The 22844-nt window shown below is 38.7% G+C and overlaps 1 protein-coding gene across 2 annotated transcripts; it reads right to left on the bottom strand.

Annotated features, from left to right (window-relative positions):
- Positions 1-7661: 7661 nt before the first annotated feature.
- LOC109110233 (gastrula zinc finger protein XlCGF26.1-like) lies at positions 7662-14414 on the bottom strand. 2 transcript variants are annotated; one of them, XM_042763100.1, is made up of 3 exons: positions 14368-14414; positions 12156-12254; positions 7662-9916 (listed from the first exon to the last, which is right to left on the bottom strand). In XM_042763100.1, the coding sequence occupies exons 2-3, from the start codon at positions 12238-12240 to the stop codon at positions 8040-8042; spliced, it is 1962 nt and encodes a 653-aa protein (XP_042619034.1). In that variant the 5' UTR covers positions 12241-12254; positions 14368-14414; the 3' UTR covers positions 7662-8039. The 2 variants fall into 2 exon arrangements, with proteins under 2 accessions (XP_042619034.1, XP_018978819.2); XM_019123274.2 differs by lacking the exon at positions 14368-14414 and having other exon boundaries at positions 12156-14361.
- Between the last annotated feature and the right edge of the window lie 8430 nt (positions 14415-22844).

The following is a 22844-nucleotide window of genomic DNA, read 5'->3' as shown; positions in this document are numbered from 1 at the left end:
TCTGCCATCAGACATGCAATCTGGGTTATATGAAGTGACGGGAACACTTTTTGTAAGCAAAGAAAACAAAAATAACGACTTTATTCAATAATTCTTTTGTCAACGGTCTCATCTGTGTCTCTTCCTATCACTGTATGCTGTGTATGCTCTTTTGTGTCATCCACGCCACAAGGATGCACTGTTTTATTTCAAATCAAAGCTAAATACATGTAGAAACAGCGCATCCTTGTGGCGCATCATATATGTTCTTTTAAACTTCCACCGCATCGCCTGATACAGTCCTGCAAGACACGGTGGAACTCGGTCAGTGACATGTTTGCCCGGCTTGTGGAACAAAGGTGGGCAGTGACTACTGTACTGTCTGACCGCAATGTCACCAAACTAGCGGACGCCAGAATTCTTGAGCTCCAAGATGAATACTAGCAGCTAGCTGATGGAGGACGCGGCACCTGTGTTGGCAGCGTTAAAGTGTGGCATGACTATAATGTCTACCAAATCTGATGTGTCCATCTCAAGTATCTATCCTATCACTTACGGCCTCTTACATTCACATCTTAAGAGAAACGAAGAGGACAGCGCCCGGGTTTTGGAGTTCAAAGTAAAAGTGCATGCCTCATTGGTGCAACGAATGCAGGAAAGAGACGTTTTGAGAAACATCCATTCTATACAAAATAATTTCATAGGCGATGCACCACCTAATCTCTTAAATTTGTTACTTTTAGGTTCAATCTAGTGCACTCCCATCAAAGCCATCAATGATAGCGACGATGCTGGATGCCAGACACAAACATCTAGGTTTTCTAACCACATCAGAGAGGCTGGCTGCCAACGCAAAGCTGCACGAAATGGCATTCGCAAATCCAAACAGTAGGGTTACTCAAAGTGTGCAGCAGGCCCAAGCTGAATGTGATGACGGGAAAAGAGCCCTTCGGATGCTTCTCGGAAGTAATTACAATTAACGGGATGGTCTGTAACGGAGAGATATCTTAACACTGGTTTTTCCTCTGAAACACACACACACAAAAAACGAAAATTTAAATAAAATTGATATTTTATGTTTTGAGAATGGCCAACCCTTCTCTGCAGATACTGTGCTTCTGGTTTGTGCATTTTAAATCACATAAGGTCTACAAAATATAATGTCTCCCAAAACTCCTATAAAAACCTATAAAACATGTTAATAGACGGATACTTTACTGATGTCTGGACTCTGTTTGGGATTTAGAAAAACTTAAAGAGATGGTTTAATATAGGCCTATTGTTTATATTTCACACTCTAAAAAAATATTGTATGGACGCAACAAAATAAAACGGCCGACGCTCCACTCAGGGCTCGTATTTGGCTTTGTATTTCACACGTGTTTCCAGTATAGACGGAAAAAAAATCATAAAGAGCAAAAATATGCCAAAGTGCGACCGCCTGCTCGTCGTGCCTGCATGTCTCGCGTTGAACAACTGCTGTTTCCAATGAATATGTGCGCGTGAGCGCACCAGCGCGATGGTGCAAAGTCACAATTCACAATTTTTTGGTCACACAGTAAAGGCACTGTAATTCAAAAATGCAAACAGTGTTAGCAGTTTGAAAAGTCAAGAATAATAACAGAGTGAATAAGAATTATTTGTAAATGCTGGACCGTTCTCATTTTGCTCTGCAAATGGAACCTGAAGATTATTATAATTTTTTTTTTTAAACAAGAATGAACCGACATACATACATACATACACATACACACACACACACACACACATATATTACATATATATATATATATGTGTGTGTGTGTGTGTGTGTGTATGTATGTATGTAATGACTGTTTAATAACAATAACATGCATAAGAGCCCTTGTGTAAAGGTCTTTCTTTAAATTTTTGATGAGTAGACTGTAGCCTATTATTATAATACATATATATTATAATGTTATTGTTGTCTAATGTCTTTCTTTCATTTTACAATTACATTCAGTTCGCAATCCGTCCCTTTGCGCCACCTGGCGGTAGTATAGCGAATGATTTTAACACGCGACTGACTTGCAGTTAACGCCGCGGCCCTGCGGCGGCGGTACGTGCGGCGGTAGTACTCATTTTGGTTGTCTACCTAATGTACAATGCTTTGAGTGCGTCAGAAACAGAATGGGGCATCAGTTTACTGTCTGGGGTTGGGTTTTGTTGCGCCGAGCCGCATCCAGTGTAGACTGCGTCATCAGATCATTATTTTTTCGAAATAGATTAGCATATCATTTAACTTAAATGGTACATTTAGCTCATGAGCAAGTAATATATAAGTATTAAAATGTTATCCATGTCAGGTAAGTAAATCTCCATTTCAAGACCACTCAAGTGGGCTAATAACTAAATGGCATAGGCCTTTAACACGTAATGGGCATTCACAAGTAGATGGGCTTTTTTGCATTCTCCAGATTTTCCTTAATATGCACAATATCCTATGCATATTTGATAAGAAAATAACCAACTTACAGTAACAAAACTGACATAGACGTACACATAAACCAGTTGCCAGAGTGCACATCTGAGACGGTGTTATATTAGCCATATTTGTATAATTAATTCTATTAAATGATCAATCGATTCATTTTATAATCCTACTAGCGTTTCCTTTGTGTGAGGACGCTTGCATTTTTGTGTCACTGCACACCAGTTCATGCGGTTACTACTGTAGATGCATCTTGCAGTATTAATCGATTAATTGATTGTTAATTTAAACATTGCTCGTTCATGAGAATTCGTCTAAATTGACACCCCTAGTCTCTATGAAATGTACCATATTCAACTGCAAAATTAAATGAATCAAGCATGAGAGTCCCTACCACATCCTATATTTCTAAATATAATTCAGGAGGAAGGCCATTTAGGCCTGGTGACTTGCACTTCTAAAGGCTTTTTAATGCTTCATGAAGCTCCTCCAAACTTAAAGGGGTCTCCAAAGAGTATTTATCCATCTGTGTGATCTGAGGTAGTTCTAATTTATCCAAATACTCTCTACAAACTGACTCATCAAAATCGGTTTCGCTTTTGTACAGATTTGTGTAAAACCCTTTAAATATGTTGTTAATTAACATAGGATTTGTGGTTACCTGGTCATCTGAAGATTTTATTGCACTTATATTGTACAGTATGACTTAGACTCACATTCCCTCAGACTGAGGGCCAATAAGTGGCTAGGTCTCTCCAATTCAAAATAATATTTTTGCCTCGTTCTATGTAAAATAAACTCTGCCTTTGATTGTGAAAGTAATTCATATTCCTCTTTTAAGGAGGACAATCGTGTAGCTTGTTGATCAGAAAAATTTTGTTTTTGTAAGATTGAAATAATTGGATCTTATTTTCTAATTGTGTAAATTGGCGGGTTTTCGCTTTGGCAAGAGCAGAAGAAAAAGGTATACAGAATCCTCATTGCACACTTCATCGTTTCCCACAATATTTGAGGGTCTACATCACAAGATATATTAATTTTGAGAAAACTCCTTTATATGATCTTTTAACGAATTAATGAATGTCTGATTGTTTAGTAATGATGTGTTAAGATGCCATCTAGGGGCCTTGGTCTTAATGTTGTAAAGGTAAACATTGCATAACACTGCAGAGTGATCAGACAATAAAATTGGTAATATAGAGATTGAAGAGTAAAATGAAATTAGAGATGGGCTGAGAAATATGTAATCTGTCCTAGAGAAAGTCTTATGACTATTAGAAAAAAAGTCCTTAGAAGTAGTATTCTGGATTCTCCAAAGATCGATTACATTAGTTTCCCGCGATAAGTTGATTCAATAACTTAGAGGATGGGTTAGCTGTAGTATCAGGGTGAGATTTATCCAGTGCAGGATTTAAGACAGCATTAAAATGACCACCCATCACTAAAGGACAATCTATCTGCTCAAGTAATATATTTGAAATATTTGTGAAAAATGCACTGTCTGCCTCATTCGGGCAGTAAATAGAGACCAGTGCAAACCTCATTCTCCTCAAGTCTTTATGTATTTTACAACGTATAAAAACAAATGTACTTTCATCATCATTCCTGGTATGTTCAATAGTTAAATGTAACCTCCTATCATCTAAGATAAGCACCCCCTTAATTTTATTACGAGCACAAGAGAAGGCTGCCAGTTTGTAATAAACATGCCACATCGCATTGTTTTAAATGGGACTTTTGTATCAGGGCTATGTTCAAAAGCCAAAGCAGACCGCACATTACCGAGAGTGCAGGTCTGCATAAACCGTGCGTGACCAGTCCACTTCAACACAAGACATGTCCCCAAAAGGCCCACTGAGCCAAAAGCTTAGAAATTGAACCTGCTCTCCATTACCAGAAAAATAGTAATAATAAATAAAAATAAATAAATCTGGTAAATTATTATTTACCAGTCAGTGGACGAGCGTACAGGACAGGGGCAAGGTTCCAAAAAGAAATTAACAAGTGTCCATGGCCACCTTGTTATTGTCTCTTCAGGGCAGTTGGGATCACCACAGACCTCATCTTGTTGAGATGAAAGGATGGAGACGGTAGCTACTGCCTTCCCGCTGCAGAATACATCTTCTGTGACAGTGAAGTAACAAAATCCTCCGCCTTTTGAGGAGAGTTGAACATCATCTGCTCACCTTTGTGCCATAGTTTAATTACCGCCGGATATACGAGGAAGGGCTGGAGACCAAGTGCTGTCATCTTCTTCAAGACTGGATTAAAGCTCTTTCTCTTGGTAGTTGTGGCTGGACTAAAGTCGGGAAAAATAGTAGTATGACATTGTCCTGCGTATATTTCACCGGATATATGCCTGAAGCAGCAACGTGTCAATCAGCAGATTCGCTGATGAACACTAACATAAAAACAATATACATTTTATATTGTAAAAAGTTTTATATATATTAGTTTTTTTTTATATTATATAGCATATTTTTAAAATATAAAATGTATGTTTATTTGCAACAGTTATGCTAACAACAATAAGAAGACATTCTTATTAAAAGTGCATTCCTAACGACTACTTAATGGCACGCACATGCCCTGCTCACTCCAAAGTCGCCTCTCCAAAGGGATAGGGATGATCACTTCCATTTGGAATTTTCCCAGGAACCATTCGGTACCGATACTAGTACTGCAGAAGGTGGTATCATCAGCCATTGTGATGCCAGGTTTATTTAAAGTACTTTACTGACTGGTAAAGTTGTTTGGTCTACATACACGTCAATTCACTCTTGTGTTTGCTATTGTGAAAACCTCCTCATGGATTTTAAGTAAGTAATAATTTTGTAAATAACGTTCAGTTTCAGAGCAATTGTTTTGCTGTGTCATACAGTGAGAGAGGTTCAAACACAGCCATTGTTTGTCACAGTCTTGTGACCAAAGATAGCCTACGATACAGCATGATCATCACACTGTGTTTGTTGTTACGATCCACGTTTACTGACCAACCAATTAAAAATGCGACATGGCACTAAAATATAAAACTGTTTACCTCAAGCGCTTATCCCTTCCCTCTTTCGCAGCTTCCACTTTTTTCAGCACACATAAAAATCCAACTGCTAAAGTGTGATTTATCATGCTCTTTTGCAAAAAACGTCATCAGCATTCACTAGTGGTACAACTAGTGCATGCTGATGACGTTTTTTCTTCTGTAGTAATGTGCATCGTAGTGTATGAGTCAATAGGTGTCATCATCGTACAGTCTACACTAGGGGTGCCGGTTCTCTAATCAGCGGTAAATTCCATCAGGTGCTGATTTCACATAGAGCAGATGTTACTACACGGAGCCGTTGTTTACTGACAAGCTGCGCAAATAAACGCTGATAATGAACGTGGATTTGTGCAGCTTGTCAGTTAACAATGGCTCCGTGTAGTAACAGCTGCTCTATGTGAAATCACGCACCTAATGTAATTTACAGCTGATTAGAGAACCGGCTTTACTGACGAGATGCGCATTAACGATCGCCCGATCTTGATCGGTGCACCCTGAGTCTACACGTCGTAGCCAAGTTTATTAGATGCACGTCGCACAGCATGGCCTGCAATGATCTTATAGGATTGCTAAAACCGTGCAGTTTTTGGGCTTAAGAAAAAGTTAGGTAAAAATCCAATCAGCACAACTGAGGGTATTTTCATTGACGTCACTTTCCCGCCAGAACACAACCCCTCAGCCGGACTGAGTGGCAATAGAGCCTACAGATCTGCATGACTGAATTTAATAGGGATGCTGTGAAAACGCAAGTAAAAAAACAAAGATAATCAGTTTAAACTAAAGGCTGTTGGACTTTATATAGTTTTCCTTACAACTTATCAAAGATCCAGTGGTTCATGAATATTGTTGTGCAGCCAGGAATCGTGTTTCCTGACATTTATATGTGCCTGATTTCAACACCGGGGACTACAAAGTAGGTTGGTCTAAATCCGGGTTATCGCATATAAATGTTATATATATCGTCCAACCCAAAAACTTGTATAGTTTTTGTCAGTGTTTATTTAAAAACATCCAGTTACGCAGAATATAAGATAGTAAATACTTAACTGATGAGTAGTCAACATGATATATAACAATACAATATATAGGGTATGATTTTGCAGCAAAATTCAACATTAACATAAAATGATAACAACAAATCCGCGTTTCGCTGCCTAGAGTCCATTTGTTTCTTTGAATTGCAGGGATCCATTTGCTTCTCTTTTCTGTAGCTTTCGGCAGTCTGTAAAATATACTTCAGGTTTCTTGTCAGATCTATTTGTTGTTTTAGATGTGTTTTGTGTGTTTCTGTCACAGCTTTCTCGCTGAAATCCAATGCTGTCATTTAGTCTTTTTGCCACTCAGTGGGTGGAACTGCAGTTACTCCAGCTGACGGTGATGTCACGTGCATACTCTCTATACTCATGAGCCCAACAGCTTATTAGCCAGGTATTCATACAACAGCAAGCAACAGCTGAGACACAAGGGTGGGGATGTGGATATTGTGTGAAGCACAAGAAATAAGAGTGGGCCCCATGCCGATTGCCGATTGGGTGATGAATTGCATGGTACCATATGAAAAAAAAGAAGCATTCTTAACAACTACTTCTGTAAATCTATTAAACAGATTCTATAAATCCACCACATTGTACTTTGTTTATAGGTGTACACTAGGGTTTACAGACAGTGTGTGACATAAATGTCATCATCAGGATATTATGTGCATACCTACATGCAAAGCCATATTTTTCTAACAGTATATTTTTCATACACTGTACACTCAGCTAATGTTGTTTGTTTTTGTTTTTTTGCGCATGGACACTAGTTTATTCACAAAGTGAGCCAGGCAATTGTTTCACATTTGGAAAAAAAAAACAAGCTGACAGAACAACAAAGTAATGGAAATAAAAAAAAAGATGTCTACATTGACAAGTATTCTGTTCAAAGACACACATAATTTAAACTTTAAACAAGTACATTTTTAACAAGACATTTTTATTACTCAGAACTTCTGGAGAGAAATAGTGCAGACACTGGACAGAGATTCAGTTTTCAAGTGCATCTTTGTTCGCACATGCCATCAAATGGATTATACTAGGCATTTGCATCAAAGCTGATTTATACTTTAACCTTTAATGCATTTTTGTAATGCTGTGTTAATGTTTTCCATTGTATAAGCTAAAAACACATAAGATCAGAAGTGGGACTGCTTCTACACACAACTTTGCTTCAAGTTGTCACCAGATGATGCCCAACATCCATGTTAAAGTCCAGATAACATATCTTTAACTGTGCATTTTTCAGTTTTTCATTCAGTTTATGTCCTTTAATTTATAGTCTTATACTATATATTGTAGCAATTCACAGCAAGACAGAAGTTGAACTAATATTACAATTCCAAGATATAAACATATGGAATGGAGTGACGCCACTATAGAATCAAAATTAGAGGGTGTCTACCGCAACCACTCAATATTTTATATAGCAAAGGAGATGGTGAGCTGTGGCCACAAAAGTTCATATGTACATGGCAAAAGGAAATAAGAAGCCTCAAGATATACAGAGGCAAATTGTCATGAAGCTGGATAATCAGATTTGGCCCGCATTCAGCTGAGGTGAAATTTTCAATTTCACACAGATTCGTATTTTCTGGTGCCATTTTAAATCGCTGAGCCATTTAAACCTCTTACCACACATGGAACACAAATAGCGTTTCACATCTGCATGACTCTTTAAGTGTATCTGTAAGTGTGATGGCAAAATAAATTTCTTATTACACTGATGACAATGAAATCGCCTCTCTCCGGAGTGAATGTGCAGGTGATTTTTAAAATTGCTATTTTTCTGAAATCCCTTTCCACACTCGGAACACTGTAATTTCTTGTCAGAATGAGTTTGCAAATGATGTTTCAAGTCTCTTTGATATGTAAAACTCTTTCCACACTGAAGACATGTGAAAGGCTTCTCTCCTGTGTGAACTCTTATGTGAGTCTTAAGATTCCCTCTAAGTGTAAAACTCTTCCCACACTGAGGGCACGTGAAAGGCCTCTCTCCAGTGTGAACTCTTATGTGAACCTCAAGATTCGCTTTATTTGTGCAATTCTTTCCACAGTGATGGCACATGAAAGGCTTCTCTCCAGTGTGAGTTATCACATGATTCTTAAGGTGATTCCGGTCTGTAAAACTCATTCCACACTGATAACATTTAAAACTGTTCTCTCTTGAGTGAATCCTCATGTGGTAATTAAGGTTTCCTTTGCGTGTGTTGTGAACACTCTTTCCACACTGACCACATATGAACGGCCTCTCTCCAGTGTGAGTTCTCATGTGGGCATTAAGCGTTGCTGTATATGTGAAATTCTTTCCGCACTGAGGGCACGTGTATGGCTTCTCTCCAGTGTGAAGTCTCATGTGAGTCTTAAGGCTTACTTTATAACTGAAACTCTTCCCACAGTGATTGCATTTGAAAGTTTTTTCTCTGGTATGAATTTTCATGTGAGTTTTAAGGTTTTTATTGAACTGGAATCCCTTTCCACACTGCTGACATTTAAAAGGCTTCTCTCCGGAGTGAATTATTACATGCCTGTTCAGGTGTTTCATGTCTGGGAAACACTTTCCACATTCGTGACATATAAAACAGTCCTCTCTTGAGTGAATCCTCATGTGGTAATTAAGAGTTCCTTTACGTGTGAAACATCTTCCACACTGAACACACATGAATGGCTTCTCTCCAGTGTGAATTCTCATGTGAGTGTTGAGATTTCCTTTTAGCGAGAAGCCCTTCCCACACACTTTGCAGGTGTAAGGGCTCTCTCCAGTGTGACTTCTCATGTGGGAATCAAGGGATGCTTTGAATGTGAAACTCATTCCGCACTGAGGGCACGTGTAAGGCTTCTCTCCGGTATGAAGCCTCATGTGAGTCTTGAGGCTTACTTTATGACTGAAATTCTTTCCACAGTGATGACAAATTAAACCATTTTCTCCAGAGTGACTTCTCGTGTGATAATTGAGGGTTACTTTACGGGTGAAACTCTTTCCACACTGATCACAAGTGAACGGCTTCACACCATTGTGAATGTTCATGTGATATTTAAGGTTTGGCTCTGCTGTGAAGCTCTTCCCACACAGTTTGCAGGTGAAAGGCTTCTCTCCTGTGTGAATTCTCAAGTGACTTTTAAGGTTTCCTTTTTGAGTGAAACACTTTCCACACTGTTGGCAGCTGAAAGGTTTCTCTCCAGTGTGTACTCTCATGTGGACTTCAAGGTTTTGTTTTTGATTGAAACTCTTTCCACACTGACAGCAGGTAAAATAACTATTAGATTCTGTCTTTTGAGCTCTTTTTCGTGAGGACGTCTTTCCAGTCTGATGGGATTTTTCTCCAATTACGAAATCGTGAAGCTTCTCAGACTTATCTTTCTCTTCTGATTCATTCAGTTCTTGACTTTCTTCTTTCAGTATGATCAGATCTAAAATGGAAAAACAAAACAAATAAAAAAAAAATACTGTTAACACTATTTTAATGTCAAAAAATAACCAACATAACCAGCATTAAAGCATACTCACACATTCTAACCAGCATTAAAGCATTCTCACACAAGCATTCATGCAATGTGCTTTACATCATTTCACTTCACAATGTGTTAACTTTACGTCAAGTGTGAATGCATGAATGTATGACAGTTGGCCAGAAGTAATGTTTTATAGTTTTGACAGTTTAAAACATTATTTTTCTCCAAAACCTCTCGACCCGCTTCAGAAGACACTGTTTCATCCACTAGGGTTGTATGGGTTGCCATCTTGGTTGTTGTGGACTTTTTGGGTTGCATTATATAGACTCACAGAGTTGGATAGTTTTTCTAAAAATCTTTGTATGTGTTCATCTAAAGAAAGTACATATGTGATGACAGGTTGAGTAAATAATAAAGAGACTTTTCATTTTTGGATGTAGCTTCCCTTTAAAATACAACGGATGTCAATACATAAATATAAGTAATCACGATTAATCTCACTATTTCGCAATATGTAAATCTTCATTTACAACTTTTGTTATTTTAATAATCAGCACTTCAATGTTGTCAGTAATATTATTCATTTTTGGTACAAATCTTTGGTTTTGTGTTGTTTCTGCAAAGGATGTGTCATTTTTAGCTCAGAAGGTCGAGATGCTAGTAGATTTTCACTCACTGGGGTCGGGGCCCACAGAAAGGCTGTTCTGTAATACATAATATTTTGATAACATGGTATTAGTATGAATAAAATGATGCTGTAGTTTTCCTAATCGTCATTTTTACTCCTCTCCTGTTAGAAATTTCTATTTCTACAAAAAAAAAAGTTCAACCAGCAGTTCAGGATACGTGCATTTAGAAACTTAGTTGCTAATTTTTAAACAAAGTTACAAAATAAAAGCTGAAATCAGGCTTTCAAAAACAAGACAGAATACAAAAGCACTTGCCAACAGTGAATTGAGAACATGTACAGTCAAAAATATTTTTTCCAGCCATTAAAGGGTAACTAAACCCCTGTTCAGAGCCTGACTCCACCCAATGGCAATATTTGAAAAATGCTGAAAAGTGGGCAGAGCACAGCGGAGATAGAGGGGACGAACCGAGGGCGGGGCTGAGCGGGTGGGGCGTGAACCTGAGACCCGCAGTAACGGATTAATTGACAGCTGCTGTCAGAGTCGCTAAAATGGAGAGTGACTGTAGTGACGCAAGTAGCTTTGCAACAGAGCGTTCATTTGAAGTAGAGGACTTTTCTCCCCCACCTTCACCTGAAGTGGAGGATGTCGAGGTGTCTGTGGACACAGCCATATCAATTCGAGCAGCTGGCTCTTAACTCCCGCATCGCGATCGGCATCCGACGGTGCTAGTGAAGCAGCCGCTACAGTGATTTTGACGGAACAAGATGGGGTTATACTGCCAAGGGCGTGGTGAGCTGGAAACTGCTTACGTCACCTGCCACCCCTTACATCACGTACCACCCCAAACATCCAATAGGAAAAATCAACTGCAGTAGCCACCGTTCAACCTGAAAAGGGCAGCACTCAGACGCTTTTACACCATATATTGTAGAATTAAAACACTTTATACTCAAATGTCCAAAAAGTATCTCGAATCAATGAACAGCACTAATAAAGCCCCATTCTTACAGATCATTAACTAAAAAAAGTTGGTTTAGGATTTAGTTACTCTTTAAACCAGGGGTGTCAAACTTAATTCCTGGAGGGCCGGAGCCCTGCAGAGTTTAGATTCAACCCTAATTAAACACACCTGATCCAACTAATCAAGTCCTTCAGGCTTATTTGAAAACTACAAGGTATGTGTGTGTTGGAGCAAGGTTGGAACAAAACTCTGCAGGGCTCCGGCCCTCCAGGAATTGAGTTTGACACCCCTGGTTTAAACTGTTGTCACACCAGCACTGCTTTTTATTAGATAGACTGTTGCATAATTAAGTGATAGAAATTAATGGTTATCATTTACTGTCAAATGTTACACTAAGTATCTTTATTTTTATAAGGCTACTTACTATTTTTCATAATTAAATGCATGACACATTGTAAAAATGAAGACAAAATTTGGTCCTGTGATCTCAACATGTCTGCACACATGGGGCGACCTGATCTATGTCAAAACAAAATCACTTTATTCAGGCAACTCATACAGGAAAAAAAAATGAATGAGCTCACTTTTAAGAATACAAACCAACCTGCTTGTTCCTCAGCATCTTCTTGTTTCACTCTGAAGTCCTCTTCAATCCTCAAGTCTTCACTTTCCACTTTAATAAACGCCATCTTTATAAGTTTTTCTGTGTGTTTGGACACAAACTGTGTGTTTAAGATGACACTGCTTAACAGGAAGAAAACTAAACCCAAACCAAATCTTTGGATGCCTCTCAATCCGCTCCCTAGTTCAGCAGTCAGCGCACTGGCCAGGGAGGTCAGTCAGAGTAACAGTTCATAGTCTTAAATGGTCTGATTAGCCAAGCCCTTCCAAAATACTAGCACATCAGATTATACAGACACTTCATATTTAGTTAATTGGTAGTTAACGATTTGTAGATACATTTACAAGATTACAACTTCATGAAAACTTTTGCAATTTGTTAAAATTTGTCAGTACACATGGTAAAAGGTGAAGTTACAGAGTGGTAGTGTGTAATGTTTTTCAAATTGCTTAAAAAAAAAGGCCTGGCTTTTTTGGTAACCTTGTTTTATGAAACAGACCCCTGGTGTCCATGTTCTGTTGTTACTTCTACTGCAGATAATAACAATTTTCTTATCACATATTCATCAATTTCTAAAAACCTGTGCAACATGTTCATTAAAAATTAAACTTTATCACTACATGATTTTGGTATTATTGTGGTTTTCCTCTGCATATTATTTTATAACAATAACAGTTTTCTACAATAATTCTTGAATGCAGACTATATAAAAAAAACAATCACTGATGTATTTATTTTGGCTTCTGGGAAATGTGTAAGCATTAGCTTCATGAAGGGCAGTGCTAAATGGAAAAAAAAAGTTTGCACCCCTTGGTCTTAATGCATTGTGTTCTGTTCTTGAACATCAGTAAATGTTTTCACCTTTTGTAATAGCTGTGTTTGAGTCTCTCAAGTTGTCCTTACTGTGAAAAGATGGATCTCGAAATCATACAGTCATTGTCGGAAAGGTGTTAAATATGCATGAGATGCTGGAAAACCTGAGAATGTGCAAGACCTGGAGGATTTTTCTGTAGAACAGTGGACAGTTGAACTGCTCAGGACTCTTGAACAACTATCACAAAACGTGAAAACAGTTGTGGATCCAGCTAAAGACAGACAAGTTAAGATTCAACATGCAAATCTGTATGTAAAGTTTTGAATGGGGCAATTTTTATAAATTCAGTTATTTTGTCTTGTGGATTATGTAAACATCTGTTACGTAAAAATAGCTTATTCAGGACAGTATTGAAAAAAATGTAACATTTTTATGATCCCTCTTTTGTTAAAATTTAAATATTTTTTGCATATTCTGCAAACTTATGAGAAGAAATGTAGCTTAGGATGCTTTTGCAGAGTGTCACGGATTCAGAGAATCACTAATTGTGGTTTACATTATCTGCCCATTACAGTTTACATTAATGTATAAATTAAGAAAAAATGAAATAGTTACTCATATTTGGAAATTTAAATTAACGTAACAAAGTTACACATATTCAGTAATTCCCCAACCCTAATTAGGAGTTCTGCTTTGTTTCATTACTGTACATCACTGGCTCATATTAACAAGCATGCTTGTATTAGCAAGTGAGCATGAGCCACATTTATTACATTTTATGAAAATTAAATATTTTCTCATCAAAAATCTTCTCCCCCAAATATTGTCACATACTAGCCTACTTCATAAATGAATGATGCGGTTTTCTACATTGAAGCACATGGAAGAAAAAAACAAAACATTAATATTGTTAGCCATTTTAACGAAATGGGAATAATATCGTATTATGTTATCTTGCTGTTATACAGACACGCAATAATAAAATATCCAAGTTAAATGAGTTGCATCTGTATGCAGCCTCTCATATTTTCGAAATTAATAAATACGCGGTCGATCTTTTAGTCTGCATAAAAATCACAGCTGAACGCGGACACCAGTTAAATAGTTAAAAACGTTTCTGTCATTACTATTTGCAAGTGGCCGAATTCGTTTTAAAATAAACTGATTCGTGATACAGGGAGCCAAGTAGGGAGCAAAATGAGACGCACCTTTTGTGTGTGAGGATGCGTTTTACTCACAAACAAAACCGTTCACAAAGGTTGAGTAAAAATGTTGTTACTTTCAATAATACAAATTAATTTTACAACGCATGTAAAATATATACGACTGACTGCACGATTTGTATTATTTTAAACACCTTGCATCCGTTAAAACACAAACCTTTTTTTCAGCAGAATGATGCTAGACCGCGGTGCAGCCTTATGACGTCATGTCGCCTGTCCAAAATAAAGTTCCGTTCAGAGTGCGAATTACACCTCCATAATTGGGGGGGTACTGCTCCTTCACTTCTTCTAAGACCATCATGGTCAGTGTTGCCAACTTAGCGACTTTGTCGCTAGATTTAGCGACTTTTCAGACCCCCTTAGCGACTTTTTTCGAAAAAAGCGACTAGCGACAAATCTAGCGACTTGCCTGGACAACCCTTATTTAGTCTCTGAGACTCTCTGGTACTGCCACACGAGCGCGAGGTCTCTCTTTCCCAGCGCGCGCATCTCTCTCTCTGCATCTGCTCCGTTCAGTGAGCGCAGAGAGGAGCAGCACTTTCAGTTAAAAAAATATTCTGTTGCTTCTAATTCTATTTTACATGCGAGTATAGCCGAAATCACAGCACAACCATTGTCTTAATCGTACGTGTATTTGATTTCATTAGACAATGTCGTGAATAGGATTTTAGTGCAGATTAATATCTTTGAGAGCTGGTTATGTAGTCTTAATGGACCGCGTTTCAGTCATTATAATATTCATTACGTTGTTTGTCAACAGAAACATTAAAATATAATAATAAAAACAGTTTTATTGCGAATTTGGCTGCATTAAAATGCAGTATGTAAGCACAGGGAGGCAAGAAAATACGACGCACTTACGTCATGAATATGCTAATTAATGTATGACGTCATCTAGCGACATTTAGCGACTTTTCAGGCGGGGTTTAGCTACTTTCCATTGAAAGAAGTTGGCAACACTGATCATGGTCCACTACCATATCAATCCCCACCGTGATCGCCAAGTGCAACATGTGTTGTGCAACACACATACAAGTTCTAAACATGCGACAAACTGATAATCAGTAGGCTACAGAATATCTCATTGTTATTATATATCCAAAAGAGAACTGTTTTGATCAACTCAAAAGTTAGAATATAAGTGCACTGAAATACAATTCTAATTACTAGTAAAAGTAATACCTTTACAAGAAGCATAATCACAAATCCATGAAATATTGATTTGGTTTATTTTTAGATTTCATAAGACCTGGAGGTACAACCCTCTCATATACTGTATAAACAGAAACCAATTTTCCATTATAGTCTATGGTAGTCAGTGTCAAATAAACACAATTACTTGGAGATATGTGAAACCTGAGCACATGCACACAGATACACTACTTCCAGACATTGTACTTACATTATATAGCACTATATTTCTAGACCTGTCCAAATCTGACATAAGTAGGTTATGTATGAGTATGTGTAAAAGGTGTATATTGTATTGTATATGTATTATGCTTGAAGTGCACTGAAAACTGAAATAGTAAACGGCTATGTATTCCAACAAACATTGTTGTAATATATGCAGCAAAGCAGGCTTGTTTTAAAAATACTGACCACAGAGGTCAGGGTTTTGCCTCTTTTCCCTTCCTCTCTGGCACCCATGATTTAGAAAGGCGATGCCCTGCCTTTACCCAGGACATCACATATGGAGCAGGGTTAAAGATCTCCAAAGGAGGGCCATTAAGGTACACAAAAAGCAGAGAAGACAGACTCTTTGCACAGAGCTTTTTGCGCGTTTTTCTATCTGTACCAGTATTTTCACTTTCAATTTGAAAATGTCTAGCCAGAGCAGGGTATTTTTTCCAAACAGCTCTCACAGTGTTAAAGCTGCTGGCAACCCATCTGATTGTAAAGATCTCCCCTATCCTCAGAATTTGAACATTGAGCTCATCTGCTACTTCTTATAGCAATTGGGCCAGTTTGTGGGATTGATTAAATAAACTGTACAATTTAGAGATGAATATTTCAAAATGATTGCAGGCAGTCAGGGATTTTATGGAGTCATGGACAGCCAATTCCAACCTGTGATGGATTTTAGCTTTGGAAATTCAGATTTAAATCTAGTAATGACACCAGCAATGACACTTGCAACCTGTCAAAACTGAGGCCCCATCAGTTGCAATGCTTATGAGTTTTTTTGTAAGAAGTCATCATCTAATCCAGCTGTCTTTAGGCTTTGTCTCAATGCATCATAAATGGAACTGGCATCTAAGATCTAAGATGTTCTCAACATCCCACCTGATAAATACTATCAAATAGGTCAGCCCAAATACTGTGCTCTCATCAACTGTCAATGAAATGTGTGAGTTTTTTTCTTTAAAGGGATAGTTCACCCAAAAATGAAAATTATGTCATTAATGACTCACCCTCATGTCGTTCCAAACCCGTGAGACCTCCGTTCATCTTCGGAACACAGTATAAGATATTTTAGATTTAGTCCGAGAGCTTTCTGTCCCTCCATTGAGAATGTATGTACGGCATACTGTCCACGTCCAGAAAGGTAATAAAAACATCTTCAAAGTAGTCCATGTGACATCAGAGGGTCCGTTAGAATTTTTTGAAGCATCGAAAATACATTTTGGTCCAAAAATATCAAAAACTACGACTTTATTCAGCATTGACTTCTCTCCCGGGTCTGTTATGAGCGCGTTCACAACACTGCAGTTTAGTGATATCCGGTTCGCGAACGAATCACTCGATGTAACCGGATCTTCTTGAACCAGTTCACCAAAGCGAACTGAATCGTTTGAAACGGTTCGCTTCAACAATAAACATTAATCCACAAATGACTTAAGCTGTTAACTTTTTTAACATGACTGACACTGTTCAAATAAACCAATATCCCGGAGTAATTCATTTACTCAAACAGTACACTGACTGAACCGAGCCAGATAACGAACGAAACATTGACAATAATTGACGTGGACAGTATACCGTACATACATTCTCAATGGAGGGACAGAAAGCTCTCGGACTAAATCTAAAATATCTTAAACTGTGTTCCGAAGATGAACGGAGGTCTCACGGGTTTGGAACGACATGAGGGTGAGTCATTAATGACATAATTTTCATTTTTGGGTGAACTATCCCTTTAATGTTCTTCACTACCACTTTTTTTCATTTCTGTGGCAATGTGGTTCACAATTTCAGCACAAGAATGATCTGACCTATGCATACCCTTACGAAAAAGAAGTTTATTCAAGTGTGCTATTAGTATACTTATTTTAAACTAAAAATAGAAAAGTATACTTTTAGTTTACTTTTTATGTACTTCTCAGAAATGGGCTTTATGTACTTCTAAGATATATACTTATACTTGTACTTTACTTAAGTATACTTAATAAAATAAACTTGAAGTATAGTACTTTTTGGTAAGGGTATTCCCTATGACAGCACCATTAAGTTCTTGCAGAATCATGAGAGGTGGCATCTTTCTGAAAGCTAACCTTTCTTTCACTACTGCATATGCAGTTCTGAAAGAGCTGGTTGTTTCTTGCACTAAAGCTGCATTGATTTCCAAAATGGCTTTTGGCAGGAACTCCTTTTGTTTCTGTTGTGCTATCTCAGTAGACCTCTGGTACGAAGCACTATCTCTGTGTTTGTATTTTTTTTTTTTTGCTAATGTCCTTTTGCAGGTACTCCCCACTGCCCCATTAACCCATTCACTAGCAAAATTCATCCCCGGACATTTACCAGACAATAGCAAAGTCTTTGCGTCTCTGCATGGCTTGCAACCAAGGCATCCATCTTTTATGTATAACCAGGGGTTACGTTCTATCCAGCCCTGCCATTGCTTTCTGGTCCAGCAGTGTGGTGTCTCTGTCCTCTCTGTCCCTCCATGTCCAATGGCCTTCAGACAGAAATATTTGCTTGTAAGACTAATTTCATTCTTGATGACACAGTAGGCCTTAAATGGATTATCTGGAGTCAATCAACCCATAGCCCTGTTGTTTGATGTTGCAGAGTGCTGTAGGGAGGTATGAGAACAACAGAATTTTGTACAACATGGGCCAAATAGTGAAATAACAGCCAACTCTAACTCATGAGGCCAAGGATGCTTTGTTTTAGTTTTGTTCTTCTATGCCCCCATTAGTTAGCATTAGCTAGCAGTTTGCAAATTCGGTTTGCATGCACCAAATTTTCTCTTTCCTATACCTGCCCGGACAACAGGGCTATGAGTTGATTCAATCCAGACAATCCCTTAAAGTACAGCCTAATTTCTAACTCACCTCTTGGCCACATGCTGCCTGCTCAATGTCCTGCATTCTGCCCTCATCCTGTTGTGTCCCTGCTGCCTGCTCAGCGTCCTGCACACTCTCATCTTCCTGCCGTCTCCTTTCTGCCTGCCGAATGTCCTGCACACTGTCGTCCGCCTGTTGCCTGCTGAATGTTCTGTATACTGTTGTCCTGCCATCTGCCTGCCGAATGTTTAAATGATCATTCTTAAAAATATTATTAAATGAATGCAACTTTATTGGAACAAAAACCTCCCTACACCTATACTGCTAACCACCTAATTACACTGTATTATTAATGAGACGTTTTATTTCCAATTTTCTAATATTTCCTTTATTTTTATTGAAAATAAATGCCTTTCTGTTCTGATATGTGATGGGAAAAGGAGTAGCTTAGAACAAGTTTGGTAAAGGGCGGCCTCAAACTCAGGTCACTCGTGTCAAAATCATTCATCACCCGTCTTTTACCCGCTGCACTACTGATATTAGAGACAAATGGGCATCTTTTGCAGTGCTGTTTATCGCAGCCAGGCATCGGTGGGCAGAGTTCATTTAAATGGTCTCTGCCAACAAATTATTATGTTATTTATATATTATATTACTGCAATATTTTTCTTATTCAATATCTTTGAAATAATCTGTACTGTATAAAGCGCTAGAGATGAAGGTGACGTCATTTGACTTGATCGGAAACGTGCTGTAGAGATTAAAGTACAATTTATGTCCTATTTATGATATTGTTTTTAGGTAAACAGCGATAGTTTGTAGTTTACAGTAACATGTATGTATAAAAGTGTTATATAATTACTATTCCCCGCCTCCAGTTCACTCACGCGTTTGAAGATGAAACAGTACATGGAGCGCATTGCGGTCTGAGAAACAGTATCCCATGCAGTGTCTTCAGATACATACATCAAATTTCAGCAAACGTAGCAGGTAATCCAGACATTCCATGCATACAGACAAATCACATACTAATCACAGTATACACTTTGCATACTGCGCTATAGTAGGAGTTGTGTGGTACTATGCCATTCTGAACACAGCTTCTGTACTGATTTCAGTGTACTTGAGTTATATTTAGCAGATTCTGTTAAATATAGTAGGTTATCTGGGTGTTTGATGCATACAGAAAATTTGCACACTATGCACACATACTGGATACTTTAGAAATAGTAAGAGTATGATAGTATGGCATTTCGAACACAGCAAGTGTCCCATATTGCACCCTAAACCCCAGGGGAAGTCGTGGCCAAATGGTAAGAGAGTTTGACTCCTAATCCTAAGGTTGTGGGTTCAAGTCTCGGGCCAACAATACCACAACTAAGGTGACCTTGAGCTAAGCACCGAACCCCCAACTGCTCCCCAGGCGCCGCAGCATAAACGGCTGCCCACTGCTCTGGGTGTGTGTTCACTGCTGTGTGTGTGCACTTGGATGTGGTAAATGCAGAGCACAAATTCTGAGTATGGGTCACCATACTTCGCTGTATGTCAGGTCTAGTTTTTTTCACTTTTTAAACCCTCGCGGTCTTCCTCTGAGTCAGCACTTTCATGACGTAATGCCGCTTTGACTGTCGGGCAGAAGTCTGCTGCGGAGCTCGCCCCAGTGCATAACGGCCACAAAGGGGGCACTTGCAAGCACCCTTCTGAAAGCTAAAATGACGAATGGGACACCCTACGGTCTCGTGGACTTAACGGACACATGCACGCAGCAGCCATTGTAAGTCCGTAAGACCAAAAATGCATGTGAAGTGTGCCAAGTAAAATATAGATAAAATATAATAAGTAAAATATAGATACCAGACGAATACAGAGTTAATTAGGGCCCGAGCACCGATGGTGTGAGGACCCTATTGTATCTGCTTTGTTTATTAGGGCCCGAGCACCGATGGTGTGAGGACCCTATTGTATCTGCTTCGTTTATTAGGGCCCAAGCACCGAAGTGCGAGGACCCTATTGGAATTGCTTCGTTTATTATTATTAGGGCCCGAGCACCGATGGTGTGAGGACCCTATTGGAATTGCTTCGTTTATTATTAGGGCCCGAGCACCGATGGTGTGAGGACCCTTTTGTATCTGCTTTGTTTATTATTATTAGGGCCCGAGCACCGATGGTGTGAGGACCCTATTGGAATTGCTTCGTTTATTATTATTATTATTCTTCTTCTCCAAAATGAATCGCAATTTTGAGGGCCTAAACATACTCAAAAAGTCATGAAACTTTGCATACGCATCAGAACTGGCGAAAATTTACATCTGATAAGGGTTTCAGAAGTGGGAGTGTCAAAATGGCTCAACAGCGCCACCTATAAATGTTCAACGGTGTGCGCCTCGAGCTACGTTTCACGTACATGTACGAAAATCGGTCCACACATATATCACACCAATACCTACAAAAAAGTCTCTGGGTACCATGTCTGAAATCCCAACAGGAAGTCGGTTATTTTTAATTTTATGAGCAAATTTTGTGTATTTTTTGCCATTACCATGCGTTGTACTTTAACGAACTCCTCCTAGAGATTTATTCAGATCAACACCAAATTTGGTATGCCTAATCTAAAGGCCTTTGCGATGTTAAATTGCGAAGATCTTGAGTTTTCGTTGAAGGGCGTGTCCATGGCGGCCTGACGAATTTCGATGATTCGCCATGAAAAAGGAAGTTGCTATAACTCAGACATACAATGTCCAATCTGCCCCAAACTTCACGTTTTTTTATAAGACTCCTGACCTGAACAGATCGACATTCCCATATTCAGTTATAGTCATAGCGCCACCTATTGGCAACAGGAAGTGACATATTTTACACTGCGACGAACTACTCATAGAAATTTTATGACATCAATGTCTTTTTTGTTGTCAGTCTAATCTAAGGGCCTGTGCAATGTTAAATTGTGAAGATCTTGAGTTTTCGTTAAAAAGGCGTGTCCATGGCGCCGTGACAAAGTTCGATGTCTCGCCATGAGAATAAAAGTTATTGTAACTCAGGCATAAAATGTCCGATCTTGCCCAAACTTCACATGTTCGATAAGAGTCCTGGCCTGAACAAATCTGAAGGCCAATATTCCATCGGGTGTGGCAAAATGCCTCGATAGCGCCACCTATACATTTTCAACGGAGTGCGCCTCGAGCTACGTTTCACATACATGTACAAAAATCGGTACACACATGTAACACACCAATACCTACAAAAAAGTCTCTTGGTACGACATTCGAATCCCAACAGGAAGTCGGTTATTTTGAATTTTCTCTGCAAAATTTGTGTCGTTTTTGCCATTTTCAGGAGTTGTACTTTAACGAACTCCTCCTTGAGATTTATTCAGATCAACACCAAACTTTGTCAGTGTAATCTAAAGGCCTTTGCGATGTTAAATTGCGAAGATCTTGAGGTTTCGTTTAAGGGCGTGTCTGTGGCGGCCTTACAAATTTCGATGTTTCGCCATGAGAAAGGAAGTTGCTATAACTCAGACATACAATGTCCAATCTGCCCCAAACTTCACATGTTTGAGAAGGCTCCTGGCCTGAATATATCTACATGCCAATATTCAGATATCGCTATAGCGCCACCTGCTGGCAACAGGAATTGACATTTTTTACGCTGTAACAAACTACTCCTAGAAATTTTATGACATTTTATAATTTTTTTTGGTCAGTCTAACCTAAGGCCTTCGCAATGTTAAATTGTGAACATCTTGGGTTTTCCATTAAAGGGCGTGTCAATAGCGTGGTGACAAAATTTGATGTCTCGCCATAGGAAGAGAAGTTGTTATAACTCAGGCATAAAATGTTCGATCTTCCCCAAACTTCACATGTTCGATAAGAATCCTGTCCTGAACACATCTGAAGGCCAATATTCCATTATAATGATAGCGCCACCTGCTGGCAACAGGAAGATTGGCACATATAAATGACTTTGACACATTCCACTTATATTTACAAATTTAAATGCATATTTCTCGCCGTTTACTTCTTAACTAAAGCCACTCGCTGGCGGTGAGCCCGGGTGCGAGGGCCCGTTCATCGCTGCTTGCAGCTTTAATTATTATTATTCTTCTTCTTCTTCTTCTTCTTCTTCTCCAAAATGAATCGCATTTTTGAGGGCCTAAACATGCTCGAAAAGTCACGAAACTTTGCACACGCATCAGAACTGGCGAAAATTTACATCTGATATGGTTTTCAGAAGTGGGTGTGGCAAAATGGATCGATAGCGCCACCTATACACTTTCAAGCAGTGCGCCTCGAGCTGTGTTTCACGTACATGTACGAAAATTGGTACACACATGTAACACATCAATACCTACAAAAAAGTCTCCTGGTAGCAATATCGGAAACCCAACAGGAAGTCGGTTATTTTT

This window comes from Cyprinus carpio, chromosome A9 (genome assembly GCF_018340385.1).
Source record: "Cyprinus carpio isolate SPL01 chromosome A9, ASM1834038v1, whole genome shotgun sequence".
NCBI lineage: Eukaryota > Metazoa > Chordata > Actinopteri > Cypriniformes > Cyprinidae > Cyprinus > Cyprinus carpio.
The sequence above is the reverse complement of the archived record's forward strand: the minus strand, read 5'-3'. Positions and strand labels throughout refer to the sequence as shown.

Bases quoted from the DNA above. Each gene is read 5' to 3' on its own strand.
- LOC109110233 (XM_042763100.1), bottom strand. From the start codon at position 12,240: ATGGCGTTTATTAAAGTGGAAAGTGAAGACTTGAGGATTGAAGAGGAC. The intron at 9,917-12,155 runs GTTGGTTTGTAT...TTTCCATTTTAG, and splicing joins AGATGCTGAGGAACAAGCAG to ATCTGATCATACTGAAAGAA.